The 10,139-nt window shown below is 47.3% G+C and overlaps 2 protein-coding genes across 2 annotated transcripts; one reads left to right on the plus strand and one right to left on the minus strand.

Annotated features, from left to right (window-relative positions):
* Nucleotides 1-2,334: 2,334 nt before the first annotated feature.
* On the plus strand, nt 2,335-3,630 carry LOC34623939 (40S ribosomal protein S4; the record flags this gene model as incomplete). Its single annotated transcript, XM_026334216.1, has 3 exons — nt 2,335-2,440; nt 2,650-3,053; nt 3,331-3,630. Coding segments are annotated over 3 exons (810 nt in total), but the record flags the coding sequence as incomplete, so codon positions are not given.
* An 844-nt stretch (nt 3,631-4,474) lies between these two features.
* Nucleotides 4,475-7,142, minus strand: LOC34623938. Its single transcript, XM_026334217.1, has 6 exons — nt 7,028-7,142; nt 6,286-6,482; nt 5,609-5,851; nt 5,159-5,299; nt 4,743-4,927; nt 4,475-4,616 (listed from the first exon to the last, which is right to left on the minus strand). Exons 1-6 carry the CDS (start codon nt 7,140-7,142, stop codon nt 4,475-4,477), a joined length of 1,023 nt encoding a protein of 340 aa, XP_026190002.1.
* Between the last annotated feature and the right edge of the window lie 2,997 nt (nt 7,143-10,139).

Below are 10,139 nucleotides of genomic sequence, written 5' to 3' on the forward strand. Positions count from 1 at the left end.
GAGCTGGGGCATGTATGTAGGCGTGAAATGTAGTCATTCCTGCAGGCACACGACTTTCTGTGCATGAATACACCACCATTCAACTGCTTCTCTTTCCAACAAGCATGCCTCAAGGAGAGCTCGTTTCTTATCATGGGGATGTTGCAAAGCGAGATCTTTCCCAACCGACAAATGAAATCTCCGAGCACTTTCCCATTCTTACAGCTGCCATGCCTTTTGGTTGGTATGATCCCCTTGATGCATCCACAAGCATTTAATAGACTGACAAGTTATGCGCTCCCACCAGCTGTGGAGGTAGTACGTTCACATCAGTTCGCAGGCCCGCCTCTGCCTACCTACCAGGGGTTGCATCTTCGTCTGATGTCATTAACAGAGGCCATTTTTCTTTCAGCATGTTTTCAAGGAAAGTCAGACCGTTCAAGTACCAAATGACGTGATTGAAACCAGCTAAGTGTCGTACGGAAACGTGACTCAGCCACAGCTCCTATGACCATTGTCTCAGGGGGGGACCGGTGTGTCGGGACAAGACGTGCTAGCATCTGTGCCAATATATATAAGGTGCTTGCAGGGGGTCGTTTTGACTTTAGACTGTATACAAACTTAGTAGGAATTTATTTAGTGTTTTCCAAACCGAGTCCCTCCCTCTCCTACCCGAACCCCACAGGGTTCTTGATATGAAGGAGGACAGCTGGAGCATTTTTCAAGCACTCCAACCATTTAAAGCCAGTGTGAAAGCAGCATGTAGTGCCCATGCACACAATAATGTGTCTTGTTTTTTGAGCTGACAACAATCTGCAAAATGTACTAGATGAAAACAAACGAGCCAAATGGTACAGCTAATGTTAACTCCTAGTCAAATATAAATAGTTTGGTAGAAGGTGTTAAAGAGTAGCATAGCCCGTTGCGCTTGAGCTGTCCTTCTCCCCCAATATCGGGAGCTCTGCAGGCCACGAGCAGAGTAAGGCGGATTTTCTTTGAGAGGCACTTGTTATGCTCCTATTGAGTTTGCATCGAGCCTGGGTTTAAGTTCCTCCCTCGGAGTGTTAGACGTTACGTTAGATAGTGGCTTGCGTGCTTCCTGACTGTTCATCTCCCCCAATGCCGCAGCCCTGGGGGGTGAGGGGAAGAAAATGTGGTACCTCCCGTTCAAGGATATTCGAATATTTTAAACTAAGCCTTTTTATCCAGCCTGAAATTAGGTACCCCCCTCCGAGGGCCCGACGAGGCACTCTATGTTGTACCAGGCACAGGTACACTGGCGTCAATGCGCGGGGTCTGCAGTATGGAGAGACTCATATCTCATCCTCCATATTTTTGCCTGTGAGAGAATCTGCATATACACTTGGAAGGTTATTATCAGTTAATGATCACCTTATACCAAAAGTATGGAGCCAGAAAGGTGAAGGAGCCCGAATTGCTTTTTATGTCGATCAAAAGCAGCAAAATGGTGTTTTCGATCAACATATCATAGGCTGTATCACACTGTTTTCACAGAAGTTAAAGTGACCGAAGGAGAATCCATTATGGTAAAGTAGGCAATATAGATGCACCCTGCATGCACTGGTGGGGTCCGTTGAAGTGGGGCTGCGCTCTATACACACCCCTTCTGTGTGGTGCCGCGTGGGCTTTTTGCTACAACACCGCCAGCATATTTTGAGTGCCTGTTTCGCCTTCGCGTTTTGGTTCGCGTTTGATTCTATGGCGTGAGAGACCGGGAAAATGGTGAGGCGACGTCCTTCCCTCCTTTCAGCGAACTGCTGCTCGTGGGGCGTATTATCATCTCAGGGCTGCTCCTACAAGGCGGAAAGTGTCGACAGATAGTAAACTATGGGAACTTTTCATATATAAGTCTGATCAATTCACGGAGATTTTCTCTTTAATGATCAGGGAACTGCCGGAGGGCTTTTTCCCGCTCTTGTTGTTCCATGGCGGCAGCGATACCTCCCCACTGCATGTGGGGGCCTCCCTTCTTTTGTTATCTTCTTTGTATCGAAATAGTTTTAAATTGAGTCAACACAAATGTTGGATTTATCGCAAGCTAGCAACAAGAGGATGAGCTCGTGGATGAGTTGTCGTGCACCTTCTTGCCTGCCGCAATGCGCCAGTACATTGTAGTATTGTGTATGAATTTATAGACCCTTGTCATTTGCCTTGTTTGTACATTTTCTGTTTTCCGAGGGGCAAGACTAGCTGGGTCATGAAGTCTGCACTTGTGTCTCCTGTTTCATTGCCGGCAAGTGAAGTTTCGGCTGTTCATTGGCGCGTGTCCGCTTTTCTAGCCAGTAACCTGCTGCTCCCTTTTAATTGGCGATTCATATTTGCTGCTAATTTTTACTGTTGCAGGCGCGCGGACCTAAGAAGCACATGAAGCGGCTTGCCGCCCCTTCTCACTGGATGCTCAACAAAGTCACTGGGCAGTATGCACCCCGTCCATCCCCAGGTATAAGAATGGCCCCGTATATTTTTTTCGGTTACTGGGTATCTCTTCTTGGTTTCTAGCTTTTCTCACCGTAGCGGGGATTACTGACTATAAGGACCCATACTCATTTTGTTCCTGTAGCGTCTGATTTAACCCCGTTGCCTTCTTTGAGTAATGCATTGACTTTAGAGCTTGTGTCTGTTCTTTTGTCGTTGGGTGATTGGATGTAGGTCCTCACAAGCTGCGGGAATGTCTGCCTTTGGCAATTCTTCTCCGCAACCGTCTGAAGTATGCATTGACATACCACGAGACCAAGCTGATTGTTATGCAGCGGCTGGTTAAGGTGGACGGCAAGGTGAGAACCGACCAGTGCTACCCTGCAGGCTTCATGGATGTTGTTTCTCTGGACAAGACGAAGCAGCATTTCCGCCTTCTTCTGGACACCAAGGGACGTTTTGTGCCTCGCGCCATTACCTCCGAGGAGGCCACGTACAAGCTTTGCAGGGTAAAGAAGGTGCTTGTCGGCCCTAAAGCCATTCCTATGCTGGTCACTCATGACGCAAGAACCATCCGCTTCCCTCATCCAAATATCAAGGTACACGACACTGTCAGAATCAACATCGCCGATTCCAAGGTGAGTATTCACGCACCGTAATGCCCCTCCCGTATTCTTGGTCTGCCCTCTTCCCCCGTACCTTGTTGATTCCGGTATTTTCATTTTCATATACGCGCGACATTGTGGTTTTTTTGACATTAATGGAATGCCTTTTGGTGCTGGAGTGTGCATTTCGGGCTTTTTGACGTTTCGTTGGCGCCCACTTTGCAGCACAGTATCTTTGGCTTAGCGGATAATCCTGGCACATGTTCATCGATACCTTCCTTGCCCCTCCTGTCTTATTGCTTGCCTGCAGATCCTGGATACGTACAAGTTCGAGGTCGGAAACTTGGCGATGGTGACGGGCGGTCACAACGTTGGGCGTGTGGGTACGATTATGCATCGAGACCGCCATCTGGGAAGCTTCGATATAGTCCATCTTAGGGATTCCAGAGGAAATGAGTTTGCCACTAGGATTAGCAACGTTTTCGTCATTGGCAAGGGCGATAAACCCATGGTCTCGCTTCCAAAGGACAAGGGTATTCGGCTTTCCATCTGTGAGGACAGGCAGCTTAAGCTCAAGAAGAACGCTGGCCTCAACCATTGTTGCAACTAGGCGTGCAGCAAGACGTGGCAGTAACTGTTGCTGCAACAGCCCGCTGCTGCCTCTGAACCCAAATTCCTTTACATTCCCTTTCTCGACCTCACTATCCACCAGACGCTTACGCCTTTTAAGTAAGGAAGCATAGAAACGGAGAGAGAGCCTGAAATGCCAGAATAGCGCTCTTCTGTGCTCGAGGGCAGCCAGCAGGGCTAGAAAATCCCATATTTCCCCGCCCCCCTAGCGATGCAGCTCTGCTAAGCAGAAACCTGAAAGAGCAAAACCCCCGCGCGATCTATAGTGTATATACGGCTGTTTGCCAGGCAATCAAACAGAGTCTGTTTCTTGCGCACTCGCCTTGGTAGAGGCAGCCTCACGGGTCACGGCGCCGTTGGTGGGCATAGGCAAAGCCCAAAGCAGCTTCCCTTTCGCAGCTAAGGAAGTCATATGCACATTGCGTTAGTGGCAACGGGGGTGTTGCGCCCTATAGGCAAATTCCGCTGCAGCAAAGTCAACGGTTTGAGGGGGAAAGCTGGCAGCTTGGATTGATGATGTAGCCCCTCACTCCTGTCGGGGATGGCGGCGCTTCCTTTTTCAGCCTTTTTGCATTGGCATTATTGGAATTTCGCCGCGTAGACACTTCCTTTCATTTCATTGTAGCATGTAGGAGGGAAGGTGATGCGCATTTCTCGTTTGGTTAAGCACAAGACCACTGGATGGGCAAATAGGGTCTTGCCCTCACGGCCCGTGTTTGCAGCTTCACCTCGGGTCTAGCTGTCTAAGCTTACGAACCCGCATTCTCTAAATCTCCCTTTTCCAAGGGCTTGCTCTACTTGTCTCCTCGCTGTGTTTTTGCCTCTCAATGCCCATATTCAATGTTTAGTAGGAGGCCGTCAAGAATATCGACAATGTGCGAGAAAAATTTTTTTCTCCTCTCCGCATCAAATATCAATCCGTGATTTCCCTCCAACAGCTTCACGCTGTTGTGCTTGTGGTTGGTGCCGTTGACGGTGGTGGGATGCGGATTAGTGCCGGTGTTACAGTACCTGTTGCCGTTGCTGCAGCACTTGTTCTCGCTATCGCTGTTGTTGCTGCCGTCGCCACTGTCACTAGTGGCATTCTCCGTGTTGGAGCTTCCATTTTTATGGGTGCCGCCGTTTCCTAGGAGAGCAAACCAACCCTGGAAGAGTGCATCGTCGTCGAGTTGCTTGTCGTCCTTCCCTCGAAAAACCGAGCAGGGAACATCTGATGACAAGGCAAAGAGTTTTCCAGGAGCAAACAAAGGACCAAAAGTCGTCAGCGCAATGTGCATCTACTGGGGCAAGCAAGTGGATGCGTGGAGAGGAAAACGAGCCATAGAAGAACTAAGACGGGCGTAATGGGGAGGGGAAAGCAGGAAGGGTAGCGATGCAATATATAAAATCTACATACATATGTATATTCACTTTATCAATTACACAAAAGGGAAGCGAAATAGGCAGCAGCTTCTCTTGGTGTTTGCAAGCAAACGCCAGTGTGAAGGGATATCAAATGTATTTCAGACAAACTCACTGAGACTGCCGCACATGTCGGTGAAGTGATATTTGTCCAACATGTTGTGATCCGCCCTCAGAAGAGGCTCGTAGGCGGTCCACATATCCCTCTGGAACAGGATCTCGTTGCAACTCCATGCGCGCAGCTGATCCTGGAACAGGCGAAGAGATAGAAAGGGATAGAGAAGAGCAGCTCAGATACAAAGGTTGACAGGTTTACAAACACTAAAAGCGCGAAAGGAGGCGGACCAATCATTCACCAGAGAGTGGTTTCACGGCCTTACCCCGCCCCGTCCCAAGTCTGGTGAGGAAAGCAACTTAAAGATATCAAATGGCACGAAGAAGAGACCGTTACACTTGTCTTGCTTAGAGTAGACAATTGTACGAGAGGCGTACGAGACAAAATGGCTACATGGATCAGAACACCTCAGTTGAGCCGAGCACGGAGCAGCGAAGGCCACACCACACCAGGCCACCACTTTCCGCCAAACGATTCTTCTAACCTGAAAGGCTTTCGTGTCTAGTTTCTCCGTGCACTTCCAAGGTCTTTTGGAAGCCTCTAGATCAGGGCTGACCATTCCCGCAACTACAAAGTGAAGCGGCAGAGGGAGGCCCTGCTGCTTCACGAGGCATAGGAGCTCGTAGGCGATCCAACAGCCCATGGAATAGCCAACCAGCACATATGGACACTCCCCAGGAGAAAGCTGAGATACCACTCGAAGCGAGAAACCAGAAAGCAAGCAATATATGTAGAAATGAGTAGAGGTTAACGACTACGTAGTGTCTTGAGAATAATCTGCAGAGGGATTTTGGGTCCAGGAGATAGAGAGTAGTGGTACACAAAAAGACTAGGCGGCTGTCATGAGCGAAAAGCCACAAAACACTTATACTAAAATTAAATCAAAATTACTAAGAGATACAGTTTAATTTTATCGTCAAGCATCAGAGAGGCTTTGGGGAGAAACTGTTGCTCCTTTGGCTGAAGAGAAGCACGGTTAGGACAAAGCATATCAGCCCAAATTCTACTTGAAAATTTCTTTTCACAAGCATAAGAGGATGAAACACATATCATTTGAAAAAATTACTAGAATCATACAGCAATGGCTTTTGACCGTTCTCTTATCTTCCATCATCTTACCATGGGCTTCATGGCCTGCAGTATCTGCCTAGCCGCTTCCTGGATAGTTTCAGGATGTTTTTCTTTTCGCCGCAGTCCCCTGAATGGAAGTTGGATTGCGAGGAAACAAACGGCGTCTGTTTGCGCCAAATCAATGAAAGGGTTCGGCATCGGCGAAAGAGAAGTCCCTCTACTTGTCCAAATTGAAGATTCCATCCCTTAATCATCGAACACAGTCAATTTGCGTAAGTAATTTTATTAAGGGGTACGGAATGAAAGGGATGAACACTTGGGTTTAGGGCGTAGTGGGGTACTTAATGGCCAGTTTCTTGGGGCTTCGTGTTAAATGTCAAACTTTAACGGTAGGGAGGATGAGACAGAGACACATGTTAGGGAGTACGCGTCAACGCTGATGGATTTATGAAGGTAAGGAGAATGATGGCTTAAAGCTGAAGAGTGCTCGTGGAAGGGAGATGCAGGAGAGACACGGAGTACAAGGAAGGAAAGGAGTGGAATGCAAAGATGCAACCAGAAAAAGAAGAGCAGGCGTTGATCTTCTATCATCCAATCTTGAGCTAGAAATTGAGGAAGGAGAAGAAAAAGGGGAAGCACTCATTATAAGAAGTGCCTTTCGTGGCACTATTGTTGCTGTTAACTCCTGATCACTGCTCTTACTGTGGTCCCAGTTATTGTTAACGCTGTGCTGTTCCTTCGAGTATTAATGCTTCGAATACCCTCTTGTATGGGCATATACGATTCTTACCAGCCCCATGAAAGCAGAAGACTCGTAATTTTGCATCCCTTTGGGCTTGAATTGGCCTAGGGAACCAGGTTTCATCTGCAGATAAGGAAGGCTTATCCATCTCTTGAAAATCCATCATTTGCAGGGAAATCCCCAAAATATGAAATTTCAGTTTAAACTGTGAGATTTCAAGCCGCTGTTTGAGGTGTAACTCTGTTGTTTTGCGTCTTCCCGCAACAAAGGGACCGGCCGGCCGAAGGGGAGGAGTGACTCGCGCAGAGAGCGCAGCAAGCGCAAGAAACCGGGCAGGCTCATGGCCTAAGATTGAAGAAAACCAGCTTTCTACTCCCCTATAATCATCAACATTCAGCTTAATAAAGGGATTTGGAGTGTTTTCTACCAATGAGGGGAATATGAGACAGTCATCAAAGTTCAGGGTCCTTGGTTGTGTCGCGAGAGCAGCGCGTACAGCACAAACACCAGTCTGACGCCACCCCAGCTATTCCATCAGTTTTTTTTGTCGTTTTAGCCGAAATATCCAATTTAAAAGATAAAACTTTGGGATTTGCTTCAGTTTTATAGTTACTTTTATGTATAAGAAAAATTACGCACCGAGAGGCCGTGGGCTGTCCAACAACATTGTGCAAGCACACCACTAACAGAACCAGAGAACAAACTCCTCACTTCCAGGAAAGTTTCAGGTTTCTATAGCTATAAACTATCATTTAATGCAATTGCAGGGGGATTGGATTTCTCAGAAGGGACGAAAAGCCCAATGTGTACTATAAACCAAGCAAATGCCAATATGTTTTCCGTGCTTCCAGGGAAGAAGACAACACCTGAGGAAATTTGAACTCGCTTTTAAAGGGTACCCATACCGATTAAAGGCTATTCCATGGGAACAAAGAACATCGCATGACAGACTGGTAGTATTCATCCGGTGCAACCAAAATGCAGTGCCAAACAAGGCGCAATGCAACGTTCTAGGTTGTTACGAAGCTTGTATCAAAGTTTCACCCATAGGGTCATTCATTGTCGGGCTTGCTGTTGGCGGCTCTGGTCGTCTAATGCGAAAAACACTATATTTATTGTGGAGCCCAGAATGCGTGCCTAGTAGCTAGGTTTACACATTGTAACTGAAAACCACTGCACGCTGGTTTTTCTTAATCCGCTGAGGGGCAGAACTCTGTGGCTTGAAGGCAAAGACAAGCCGTACATTTGATCAGCTCAAATTCTTTTTTCCGAGAAACGGAGAAGAAACGTTGAACTAAAAGCCACATGAAGCAAAGGAAGCACAAAACAGTTCAGAAGTAAGCTATAGGGAAAAGCGGTTTACTGGGTTATCGTAAGGAGAAATTCAACACCAGAATCAATAGAAGCGAACTAGAGGTTTCCAAGTGTTCCTGACCAGTGTTTTCTAATTTTCCTTACCATCACCCCTCAGAATTTATAACACGAGTACAGAGGAACACCTAGGGTGCGCGTAGCTGCACCATATATGCACTCGGAGCATGCACAGCTAGCTGTATAATTTTTTAAAGTGTCCAGGGCACATGCTCACGACAATTTGTCCTCTTTTATTAGAATGGCACCTATACAATTAGACATCTATGTCAATTGTTTACTAATGCTTATCTAAGTATAGCTAGTGTTGTGGAAAGTGTTTAGGTGTAGCATAGCCCGCCACATCTTCCACCACCTCCATGTCAAAACACAGGCCCTAGTGTTCCCTACCTATCATTCAGACGAGCGAAAGAGTTCCCGCCCTATTTACACTCTTTAAAAAGACATAAATGCAAATATTTTGCAAATGAGGAGGAAATGTGTGCGCCAGCAAGGGGTAAAGGCACGCTAATTAGCCAACAACCAACGAGGGACCAAACCAACACTACTGCGGTGACGCAATGGCTCTTTGTCGTCAGAAGGCTAAATTGCTTGAGCCTCGTGCTGTGAAAAAGCGACACCAAAAATTGTGTACAGCAAATCAAAACCCATATTACCTCAGTAGTGCTCCCCGTTCCATAGAGCACTGCGTTCGTGTCAATGTAGGAGGTGCATGCAGCATAGTCGTCAAAGCCACCAAAGAAGTACAGAAAAATCCAAGAAACAACATATCCAAAAGAATCACTTGGCTGCAAACATCTTTGTCTGCTTACGTTTAGGTGCATCCTGTAATGCCTACCGATTCACCAGGACGAAATGGACAGGCTTAGAACACACAGTCAACCGCCGTTTGTACTTTCATGTTTATATCTCTTGAGCTTTGCGCATACATCCGCATGGACCAGCCAGCTGCCCTTATAATCCCTCTACCGCAAGGGGTAGCTGCTGACACGGGTTCACCAGGTCCAGTTTCGGATGGAAGAGTGGCTCCATAGTGTGGCACGGGGATGCGGGATAGCAACGAATTGAAGAGTGTACTGTCGTACGACGAGCCCACTCAGCAAGAGGAAGAGCATCAAGCCAAGCAATTTGATTTTGTTGCGCATTGAGTCGCAAAAACTGCAGAAGAGTGCGGTTGGTGTTCCCTGTCTATTTATCTGCCTCAGTATGGTTCATGGTGGTCATAAAATGGGTAAAGTGCAAGCGGGTCAAAAAGGCATACCGAAAACCATAGCGAACTTCGTATCCTACCTGTAATGGTACTTCTAGCGATTCCATGGAGCTCTCTGGCGTTAATTAAGAATGATTGAGCAACTTATTGAGCCCGAATGGGTCTGGAACAACGGATTTAGTATGCAGTAAGATTTCAGAAACACTTTTGACCGCATGCATGCTCAGAACCGCCTTGCACTACTGCGTTGTTAAGCCCCCCGCATGGACAATCAGCCTTGAGTTGGTGGGCTACTGGCTCTAGCCTGCTTACCATACATGATATGAGCGTTGATACCAAGAACACGTTGCTTCCTTTTTGCGCTTCCTGGCATACTAGTCTCCACATCACGTAGCTGCGGCAGCAGGTGCGCCTTCCATTGAATCACTCATGGCCAACGCGATACGTCGTGGTGCACGGGTCCAAAGTAGAAGTCGCGGACCATGCCGTTAAGACCGAATTCTGATTTGAGGTAGCACAGACCTGCCGTGGCCTCGCCGATTCTTGCGCTCTGTCGCCCTTAACAAATCTGAGTGAACG

This window comes from Cyclospora cayetanensis, unplaced genomic scaffold, assembly GCF_002999335.1.
Source record: "Cyclospora cayetanensis isolate NF1_C8 unplaced genomic scaffold, CcayRef3 CcayRef3_contig_388, whole genome shotgun sequence".
NCBI lineage: Eukaryota > Apicomplexa > Conoidasida > Eucoccidiorida > Eimeriidae > Cyclospora > Cyclospora cayetanensis.

Coding starts and splice junctions, on each gene's coding strand:
- LOC34623938 (XM_026334217.1), bottom strand. CDS start 7,142: ATGGATTTTCAAGAGATGGATAAGCCTTCCTTATCTGCAGATGAAACC. Junction 6,483..7,027: donor CTTCTGCTTTCATGGGGCTG/GTAAGAATCGTA, acceptor TCGATGATTAAG/GGATGGAATCTTCAATTTGG. Junction 5,852..6,285: donor TGCAGGCCATGAAGCCCATG/GTAAGATGATGG, acceptor GTGGTATCTCAG/CTTTCTCCTGGGGAGTGTCC.